Source organism: Orycteropus afer, unplaced genomic scaffold, assembly GCF_000298275.1.
Source record: "Orycteropus afer afer isolate SDZICR_OR568_19922 unplaced genomic scaffold, OryAfe1.0 scaffold00470, whole genome shotgun sequence".
NCBI classification, from domain to species: domain Eukaryota; kingdom Metazoa; phylum Chordata; class Mammalia; order Tubulidentata; family Orycteropodidae; genus Orycteropus; species Orycteropus afer.
The window spans coordinates 631,083-642,450 of record NW_006922057.1 but is presented as its reverse complement, the minus strand read 5'-3'; the positions used below and the strand labels follow the sequence as shown (position 1 = coordinate 642,450).

The window sequence follows — 11,368 nt, the reverse complement described above, 5'->3', positions numbered from 1 at the left end:
GGATCGGGCAGTGTTTCGTTCTGCTGTGCATGGGATCGCTATGAGTCAAAAATAACTCGATGGCACTTAACAACAAAAACAACAACATACCAGCTGTAGTTCTCATAGCATAGTGCCTAAGGCACTTGCCTCCAAACAGAAGGCTGGCGGTTCAAACCCATCAGCCACTCCTTGGAATGATGGTTGGGCAATCTACTGCCCTAGTGATACTGCCTCGGAAGCCTAAGGAGGGGTCGCTATGAGTCAGTCCGATTGGACGGCACATAACAACAACAACATACCAGCTATATAAATTTCCTATTGTTGCCTAACACATTTACCATAAACTTAGTGGCTTAAAACAATAGAAATTCATCAACTAATGTTCCCATGGGCCCAGCGTCCAGATACATACAGGTCAGAGTCTATTAGGACGAAATCAAGGTGTCAGCAAGAGCTGTGGTCTCCTTTGGGGTCTGGGGGTCTTCTCTCAAGCTCACTGGTTGATGGTGGAATTCAATTTCTTGTGCTTATAGGTCTGAAGTCCCACTTTCTTGCTGATTGTTAGCCAGGGACTGATCTCAGCTCCTAGAGGTTACCCTCAGGTCCTTGCCACAAGGCCTCCTCCACAGGAAGTTCACAATGGTTGTTTGCTATTTCAAGGCCAGCAAGGAGTCTCTTCTGCTTAAAATCTCTCTGACTTCTTTTAAGAGCTCCCCTTATTGAGAGAGGACCACCCATGATAATCTCTTCAAGTCAACTGATTAGGGACTTTAATTACATCTGGAAAATCCCTGCACAGCAAGATTAATGTTTGTTTGAACAATTAGGAGCCATGTACTCCAGGGAGCAGGTATCTTGAGAGCCATCTTAGAATTCTGCTTACCACACCAGCTGTAACTCTTCCATTTTTTTCCCTCTCATACAAACATGTAAATTCACCACCCCTGCCCTTCTCCCACTGCCTTGAGAATCACCAATATAGTATGAAAACTGCTCATTTGGGTTTAAAATAGAAATATTTTTAGCTTTGATAACAAAGGCAATATATGCTTATTGTGTGAAAATTACATATCATGTAGAGATGTATTATCTAGAAAGTAAAAGTCACACTTAATCCCATTCCAGTTCTAAACCACTGTTATAGTTGACATAGATCCAACCAAATGTTCTCCCATGCAGTCACTAACATATGCATATAATACACCAACACATTTATTTATCGTATATCTCTTGGAGTAGGCCAGATCACCCAAATACAAATCTGTATATAACACTGTTCCCTTTTCTTCATAACGCAGATCAGTTTTACCTTTACTTGAAATTTGTAAAATTTAATGAATCATGAGGAAGCTTGAAAAGTGCCGTTACACTGTTCAGATTGCAATGAATGTTGCAAAATGTGTACCAGCTGCTGAGTCAAAAAACAATTTGCTCTGTAAACTTTCCCCTAAACCACACACACATACACACACGCAAACACACACACCAGTCAAAAACAGTCTCTTTTGGTAGATTGTATGTTTTATGAGGATAGGACCCAGGTCTATTTGCGTTTACCATTATCCCCCAACTACTTGCAGAATGAATGAATGAATATCACAATACAGTTCAACAAGCTACTCTTAATCCTTTATGTATCCACTCATGCACAATTTTCAAGAGCCTACTATGAACCAGTTTGTGTGCTAGGTGTTGACTCTTTAGACCTCTTTCAATACTGGTACATATATGGGTGTACCATATTTATTTAACCAGTGTACTCTTGGTGGGCATGTGCGTAGTTTCCAATTTGTCATTATTACAAACAATGCTGTGATGAAAATCCTTGTACACATATCATTGATCCAAATACGGGTATTTTTGTAGGATTAATTCTTAGATGCACAATTTTTCTATCAAAGGAAAATATAACTTAATATTTGGACACTGTCAAATTTTTCACCAAAAAGATTACAACAATTTACACTGTTAATAATGAGACTGCCCGTTCAGTTTCCTAGGGCTGCCATAACAAGACACCACAAATTGAATGGCTTATGAAAACAGAAATTTACTATTTTACATTTCTGGATGCCAGAAATCCAAATCAGGGCTGTGCCAATTCTTTCTGAGGGTGCTGGCAGAAACTGTTCCACGACTTTTTCCCAGCTTCTGGTAGCTCCAGACACTCCTTGGCTTGCAGCTGCAGCATCATATGGCATCCTCCCTCTATCTCCCTGTCTCTTGTGTGTTGTCTCCTCTTTTATAAGGACAAGTCACATAGAATTCTACTCCCTGTACGACATTGTGTTAACCTGATTAACATCTTCAAAGACCGTATTTCCAAACAAGGTCATGTTCGCAGGAACTCAAGATAATGACTTCAACATACTTTTTCAGAGGACAATTCAATTCAAAATCACTATTAGCAACCTAATACATATTTAAAAATTTTATTTTTATTTGCATTTTCTTATTTATTTATATATTCTTCTCAATGAATCTCTCTAGGGGTTCAAATTTGATGGAAAAGATACAAACTTTTTCATCATATACCACAAAAGATATACAGTTGGGATGATTATGGAGAAGTATGGGACATCTGATATATTTATAATTTAAAGCCTCTGTAATGTTTAAAAGAATGTGGATTACTTGAGAATTTGTCAGTTTCACCTTGTGATTTCAACTTGAAATATACAATTGATTACTGGTACCTACGTTGAAAGGCATTAAAGAATTTGATTAAGATTGTAAAGAGTACAGAACTCTTTAAACAACTTGATTTGCCAAATCTATAGGTTTGTTTCATTATATTTCTAAGAGCTGCTTAGGTGCTTAGAAAAATTTCTGTCCTGTTTGGCATTAGAAATGCTTAAGAAAATCAGACATAGTAAATTTATATATGTAGATTAAAGTGTTTACAATTTTTAAATACCTAATTTGGTAAAATAGATTGGTTAGGAGAATTTAATCTGTTACATGCACATTAAATGAGCATAATGTAAGAACAAGTGAGAGGGTGTTCTTTGGACACAACCAAGGCAACACTCTGAGAGGGCCAACCAGAAAGAGCCTGGACCTTTGTTGGCATGGTGGGGCCCCTGCACCAAACTTGGAACCTCTCATCTTCATACCTATGAGATAATTAAATGTCTTCATTCCTTAGGCCATTATTAGTCAGGCTATCTGTTATCTGCAACAGAATGTGTTCCTAGCTAAAATAGCAATTTAAATGCAACAACTACCAAGAGTGGTCTACTGGAAGGGTAGGAACCAAGAAGGTAGAAGCTGGAAGTGAATAATGAGCATCTAGCATGCATATCTACATAAGGGATTGTACAATGTGCTGCAGGGAAAGTTTAATAGGGCAGAAAAGCTTAGGTTCTGGTGAGGGAGACGACTAGTAAACCAATGGTTATGAGATGGGAAAGTGCTGCTGTAGGGGCTGCCCCCAGAACTCTGGGAGGAACAAAGCAAAGAGGCTTCTAAATCATCCTGAGGAATTATGGAAGGGTTTCCAGAAGAAAGGCAACTTGGGCTGAATCTTAAAAGATAAACAGATGAGAAGAAGGCAGAGATATTCCAGTAATAGGCAAAGCTCAGCAAAAGTGCAGAGGAGTGGAACAGGAACACATTGGAGGAAGAGTTTAGCGTGGCTTAAAGTACACGCACAGTATAGGGAACCAGTGCATAGGTCGTTTAAAATACAGAGCTTAGGAACTTGCCCCTCAAGGATTCAACTCATCAGGTTGGGAAAGAGCACAGGAATCTATATTTTAATAAGTATCCAGGAGATTCTGATGTTCTGATGCATTCCCAGCCCATATCTTGAAGCATCCTGGTATTGTGCTTAAGGGCTCATAGAGTTGTAGCTTCGTTCTGCCAGTTAGGCAAGTTTCCTGATCTCAGAAACTCTCAATGTCCTCATTTGTATAATAGGCAAAATCCTCAGTGAATTTCTAGGAGGTTTCAATGATAAGTAAAGCACCTGTCCAGGGCCTGCACATAAAGAACAGCTCAATAAATGTTTGCCATAAATGATTTAGATGTGATAAAGTTAGATGGGGAAAGGGACCTTTATTTATCACAAAAGCTATAAGAATCATTGTAGGTCACAGCACAGTGTCAGATGCCTGCTCTAATTAAGGGGCTACAAATAATCAGCAAAGAACAAAGGCTTGATCTAAGGCAGCAGATATGAGGATTCAGACAGGGAGGGGTGTTATGGAAGATTACAACCAGGTAGAATCTACAGGGACTGGCAAATGAATGGTGGGTATCATGGAAAGTGAAAGAAAAGCATGTAAGATGACTCCCAGGCTCCCGGACTGGGCAACTGACTGACAGTAACATTCACTGAAATAGAGAATAAGTTATTAGAGTCTAGAACAGTGCCTGGAACCAGGCCTGGCCCAGCATTTAAAACAACTCACGGCATAAGGTAGACATTTGTTGACTGAATAAGTTGTTGACTGAACAAGAATAATTTCACTGGAGTGATAAAGAAGTCTTCAATGAGTTGATAAGGGAATGGGAATGAAAGTGGTGTGAACAAGGGTAATATATTCTTTCCAGAAGCTTGTCTAAGACAGGAAAAGGGATGGACAGGGGCTAGAAGAAGATACAGGTTTAAGGGACAGATTTTTTCTAAGATGACAGACCAGCGGGTGATTGGAGGGAAAAGCCAGCAGAGATGTTAAAGATGTCAGAGAGAAGGCAGCTTGGGTGGTATCAAAGCACTGAGCTATGGGCAGCAGTGTAAACACTTCTCCCAACTGAAACAAAGAGGGATTCAAAAACGGCTATGTGCAGATGCGAACACGGTCCTGGGAGTAAAGAAGCATGATTTCCTTCCTACTCTGCAATCACCTGCCTCTTCTCAGTGAATGCCTCTGATGTCCACCAAGTGGTATCACAGAATGTTTGAGACGTGTGGTAAAAACTTGTGGGCACTGATAGCAGGCACTGTCATTTTTCTGCAGCTGTGCTCAGCTGCTCTGCTAAAGGAGCAACCATCAACTCAGAATTGATCCATGTTGGTATGTGGCAGGTGGAATGAAGAGACAAGATATTACAATGCTCAACAGCATTGCGGGTTGATGCAATAAAGCATTTGGAGTGATTACATGATGACCCAATGGGAATAAAAAAGATGTTGATGAGAGTAATAGCAGCAGTGTTACTACTGATGTCAGACGGATCTTGGATGAAAACAGACATACCAGAAAGATGCTTACCTGTGTTTTACTGACTATGCAAAGGCATTCAACTGTGTGGATCATAACAAATTATGATTAACCTTGAGAAGAATGGGAATTCCTTAATTAAGCTCATGAAGAACCTATACATAGACTATACATATACATTTGAACAGAACAAGGGGATATTGCGAACATGTGCATCAGGGTGGTATCATTTTATCATACTTAATCTGTATGCTGAACAAATAATCCAAGAGGCTGGATTATATGAAGAAGAATGAAACATCAGGGTTGGAGAAAGACTCACTAACTTGCGCTATGCAGATGACACAACCTGGCTTGCTGAAAATGAAGAGGACTTCCTAAGACAGAAGAGGGTTGGACAGAGGCTAGAAGAAGATAGATACAGGGTTAAGGGAGAGGTTTTCTCTAAAATGACAGACCAGAGGGTGACTGGAGGGAAAAGCCAGCAGAGAAGTTAAAGCTGTCAGAGAGAAAGTATGTTAGATGGTATCAAACCAGACATGGAGGGCTGAGCTGTGGGAAGCAGTGTGAGCACTTCTCCCAACCGAGACAAAAAAGGGATTCTTAGGAAAGTATGGATTACACCTCAACATAAAGAAAACAAAAACCTTTACAACTAGAACAATAAGCAATGTCATGATAAACAGAGAAAAGATTGAAGTTGTGAAGCATTTCATTTTACTTGGATCTACAATCCATGCCCAGGGAAGCAGCAGTCAAGAAATTAAACGACGTCTTGATTGCACTGGGCAAATCTGTTGCAAAAGTGTTAAGGAGTAAAGACATCACCTAGAGGACTAAGGTGAACCTGACCCAAGGCATGGTATTTTCAGATGCCTCAGATACATGCAAAAGCTGGACAATGAATAAGAAAGACCAAAATAAAATTGGTGCATTTGAATTATGGTGTTGCTGGAAAATACTGAATACACCATGGACTGACAGAAGAACAAATCTGTCTTGTAAGAAATACAGCCAGAATGCTCCTTAGAAGCAAAGATGGTGAGACTTAATCTCATGTACTTTCAACATGCTATCAGCAGGGAGCAGTCCTTGGGTACATTGTACTTGCTAAGGTAGACTCCAAACCAAACTAAACTCACTGCCATTGAGTTGATTTTTACTCACAGCAACTCCCACTGGGTTTCCAAGGCCATAAATCTTTACAGAAGACGACTGCCTCATCTTTCTTCCACAGAGCGGCTGGTGGGTTTGAACCACTGACCTTTTTGTTAGTAGCCAAAGACCTTAACCACACCAGAATTCCTCTGTTCTAGTACAGAGTCAACAAAAAAATAGGAAGGCCCTCAACAAGATGAATTGGCATAGTGGTTGCAACAATGGTCTCAAACACAGCAACGACTGTGAGGATGGAGCAGGACCAAGCAGTGTTGCGTTCTGTTGCACACAGGGTCACTATGAGTCAGAACTGACTCAAAGGTATCTAACGAAAAACAACACAACAAAACTCCAAAATTTTGAATAGTTTTGGTTATTATAAAATTATAGGTCCACTATAAAATTTATTTGGCAGGAAAAGTTTATTAATACAAATCTAAGAGCTTTTGAGAATACAAAGCCTTGGGCTAGGTGTCACTGGAAAGATAAGGTACAAAGCTAAAGAATAGTTACAAATAATTATCGTAAAGGCACTGAAAAAAAAAAAGCAAAAAACAAAATGCCCAAAAAATCAATGAGCAATAACCAGGTAGGCTAAAACCAAAAAAATCAAACTCACTGCCAGCAAGTCAATTTTGACTCACAGCAACCCTATAAGCAGAGCAGAACTGCCCCACAGGTTTCCCAAGGCTGTAAATCTCTACGGAAGCAGACTGCCTTACCGTTCTTCCATAGAGTAGCTGGTGGGTTCAAACTGCTAACATTTTGGTCAGCAGCCAAATGCTTTAACCACTCTGCCATATTTACCTATTCTGTATCTTGTCTTCATGAAATTGAGTTTCTGGAAGGTCTGTTTACTGTGAGAAATTCCTTTTTAAATGGAAATATTCAAATGGAATGTAATTCTTAACCTCAAATATGGGATTCCTGCAAAGTCTGTTTTTTCAATGTTTATGGTGAGAAAATATATTTACTCACTACATTTGTATAGAAAATTGCTTTCGTTAGACTGTTTGCTTTACAAATTGGTTTTACTCCTTTAGGTTGCTAGAATCATCACAGTGCCCATATAATTATCTTTGACCTCATTAACTTATTTTGTAACTCTATCACTTTATAAGTGGCATCAATCCACTGTTTTCAGAGAATGTCAAAACCCTTTCTCCCTATAGGCCTATGTGACAAAAAAAAAAAAAATCCCTCCATGATACTAAAACAGAACACAAAGCATGTTTGCCAACAGTAATGAGTACCTACTAATGCCTACTAAATGCTATTAAGGTGTTCTAATGGTACAATGGTAAAGGCAGTCACTCAGCTGCTAACTAAAAGGTAGATGGTTTTAACCCACCAGCTGCTCTGAGGGAGAAAGATGAGGTAGTCTGCTTCTGTAAAGATTTATAGGCTTGGAAACCCTATGGGGCAGTTCTACTCTGCACTTTGGGGGAGCTCTGGTAGCACAGTGGCTAAGACACTTGCCTGCTAACCAGACGGCTGGCGGTTCAAACCCACCAGCCACTCCTCTGAAGGGAGGTTGGGCAATCCTACTTCCGTAGTGATACTGCCTCGGAAGCCCAAGGAGGGGTCGCTATGAGTCAGGTTTGACTTGACGGCACATAACAACAACAACAACAACAACAATGCCTTGATGGCAGTGGGTACTAACTGCCAGGCACTGTGCTAAGCACCTTCACATACATTCTTTTATTCAGTCCTCACAACAGCGCTGTGAGGTAGGTTGTTGTTATTGTTTTATTAGGTGCCTTTGAGTATACTTCAACTCACAGAACTGCCTCATAGGATTTTCTTGGCTATAATCTTCATGGCTGCAGATCACCAGGCCTTTTCTCCATGGAACCACTGGGTGGGTTTGAACTGCCAACCTTCTGCTTAGCAGCTGAATGTTTTTTAGGTATAATGACTGCTGTTGTGCACCATTGAGTCAATTCCGACTCACAGTGACCCTGTATGAAAGAATAAAACTGCCCCATCAGCTTTCCTAGGACTTATCTCCATAAAAACAGATTGCCAGATCTTTTCTCCTCTGGAGTGGCTGGTGGGTTCGAATCACCAACTTTTCAGTGAGCACTTAACTGTTGCACTATCAAGGCTCTTTAGGTATAATGATTATCGTGTGCTGTGGAGTTCTGACTCATAGCTGTCAAATCTGACTCATAATGACAGGGTAGATCTGCCCCATAAGGTTTCCAAGGCTGTAATTTTTAACAGAAGCAGACTGTCAAAATTTTCTCCCACAGAGCGGCTGGTAGGTTCAAATCGCCAACTCTTCCTTTATTTGCAGCTGAGAGCTTAACCACTGTGCAACCAGGATTCCTCTGTATAATAATTACCTCCTTTTAATTGATGTGGTGAAGCAGTTTGCTTAACAACATGCCATTATATCAGGAAGAGTTGTTTGGCTTGGAAAAGTGAAAGCTCTGGGGAAAAAGCAGGCAAAGTAACTACTTCAAATATCTGAAGCAATTATTCTTTGTGGAAGAGTAATTAGCAGTACGGGAGCAAGAACCAAAGGTGGAAGTTACAAAGAGAACATCCAAAAACAAAACATATTTTTCTGGATGTAATGCAATGTAATGCTGGAGAAGGAATTCAGACACTGGGTGGGAGATGAAATAGACTATTCCCTTCCCCTGGATTCCCACCTCTCACCTCTTCACTCTGTGTCCTTCTACTGTGCCTTCAGATACTGGTACATTCATTCTTCTTGCATTCAACAACCACTTAGTGACCTGCACTGTAAGCTACATTAGGCACCAGCCACATGTGGCTATTTAAATTTGTTAAAATAAAAATTGTAAATGCAGTTCCTTGGTTGCAATAACCACATTTCAAGTGCTCAATAACAAGTAGCTAGTGTTCTATGAAGGAGCTCTGGTGGTGTAGTAGATAAGGCACTTGACTGCTAACCAGAAGGTCAGCAGTTCAAACCCAATACCTGCTCTGCAGAAGGCAGACCAGGGAATCTACTTCGGTCAAGATTTACAGCCTCAGAAGTCGCTATGAGTGGGAAAAGACTGCATGGCAGTGAGTTTGGTTTGGTTTGAGTTGTTTCAGACAGCCGAGGTAGAGAAAGTGGCTACAAGAAGAAAAAACCTGCATTCCTGATCTTAAGGTGTTCACAGCCTAACGGAGGGGGTTAAAAAAAAAATTTACTTTAAAGTAGGTAACACTTACTGAGTTTTTGCTATAAATTAACAGTTGACTCAACTGGCGGTTCAAACCCGCCATTCTTCGGAACATTCTTCGGAAGGCGGGTTGGGCAATCTACTTAAGTAGTGATGTTGTTGTTTGCCGTGGAGTCGGCCCCGACTCATAGCGACCCCTCCTTGGGTTTCCGAGGCAGTATCACTACGGAAGTAGGATTGCCCAACCTTCCTTCCGAGGAGTGGCTGGTGGGTTTGAACCGCCAGCCTTCTGGTGAGCAGTCAAGTGCTTTAGGCACTATGCTACTAGAGCTCCTAAGGGTCGGAAACAGAAGAAGGGGTCGCTATGAGTCGCTCCGACTGTACGGCAGTAAGTTTGGTTTTTTGGATTCCCGCCACCCCCTGCCTTTAACTTCAGGCAAGCCTCTTGGAAAATGGGGACCCTGACCCTCACAAAGCATAACCACACACATCAGCCTAGCCGCCTGGCAAACAGCAGGCGCTGAGGAGCCGCAGCCCGCTCGGCTCCCGCCCCTCTCGTCCGGCAGCACGCCTACCCTCGCAGATTTGCACCCACAGGTTCTTGTCAGGCGGCTCCGCGACATGCCCCGGAGACACTGGCAATTCGGGGGATATGGGCGACACGATGGGCACCGGAGTTCTGATGGGGACCGATGACTCGGGGGAGCCGGGTGACTCCTCAGGCAGGCCCATGTGGCTCAACATCCTAAGTAGCCCAGCCAAGGCCACGGTTTCCACAGCAACCGGGCATGCCGCGCAGCCAAGACCCGGAAGGAGCTGGAACCCGCGGGGGTGGGTTAGCTACTAGAGATTGACTTCCGGGTCACGGCAGAGCTTGCTCTCACGTGGAGAAGGGGCGGTCTGGCCTACGGGTGAGTGTGGAGAACGCGGAGCGAAGCGGAGTGGGGCGAGGTCTGGGGCTTTGGGTTTACCCGGCGGAGACGAGAGGAAAAAGCGTGAGTCCTGCATCTCAAAAGTGCTCTCTCCGAGCCTCCGTGTGCGCCTAGGCTGAGGCCGCTGCCTCTAGGCAGCTCTTCACCTTGCAGCCTGGCCCCGGACCTCAGTATAATCGCTACCTGTGTGTTTATGCGAACGCTCTGGCGCAGCGGTGCCCTGAGGGACTCATCTCTCTGCCAGGCTCCCTTCCTGCTCGTAGCCCTCCGGCGGGAATGGGGTATTGAAGCCATTGTGGAGAGTCTAAGCTCTGGAGACCTTCGGACTGGGTTCGAATCCCAGTTTTGCCACTTGCTAGCTTTGGGATTTCGGGCAAGTGAATTAAAGTCTCCAAGAGGGCTAGTGTGTGAGATGGGATATTCACACCTACCCTCACGAAGCTACCGCGAGAGTTCAAAAGTGCTTTTGGAGAAAGTTTCCACTCACGGGGGTCATACTGTAAGGCACGTTTCCTCATTTCTCTCCCTTGGAAGGATGGATACATTTAGAGTAGCAGGGTTGAAGAGAAGAATAGGCTTCAGGGTTCTGAATGGCAGAGAATGGGAGAAAAGGATCAAGTTGACCAGCAGTCTCCCCGTGGTCTTTCTGTTCTTGCCAGCTCTTAAGATCCCTCCACCTTCCTGATGCTTGGCTTCCCTGACCACACCTTCCCCAGTTTGTGCCTTCTATTTCCTTTGCAGGCCCTTTGCCTCTGCCCACCCATTTAAATATTAGTATTTCCTGAGGTGCTGTCTCTTGCACATTGGTGGTTTAATTTCCATATGTTTGTGGATTACTACATTTATGACTTCACGGTCAGACCCACCAAACATCTTCACTTGCATAGTTCAGGCACCTCGGACTCTGTCCAAACTGGTGAGATCACACTCAGAGGCCCCTGGCCTCCATTATTTCTTGTCTGAGGCATTAGCACCACCATCC

The 11,368-nt window shown here is 42.7% G+C and overlaps 1 protein-coding gene across 1 annotated transcript in view; it reads right to left on the bottom strand.

The window, feature by feature from the left end:
• Window positions 1-10,186, bottom strand: part of IQCK (IQ motif containing K) — a 248,949-nt gene extending 238,763 nt beyond the window's left edge. The window contains exon 1 of the mRNA XM_007954737.1: window positions 10,030-10,186. Coding sequence (XP_007952928.1) covers window positions 10,030-10,186 — 157 coding nt within the window. The remainder of the gene's footprint in view (window positions 1-10,029) is intronic.
• Between the last annotated feature and the right edge of the window lie 1,182 nt (window positions 10,187-11,368).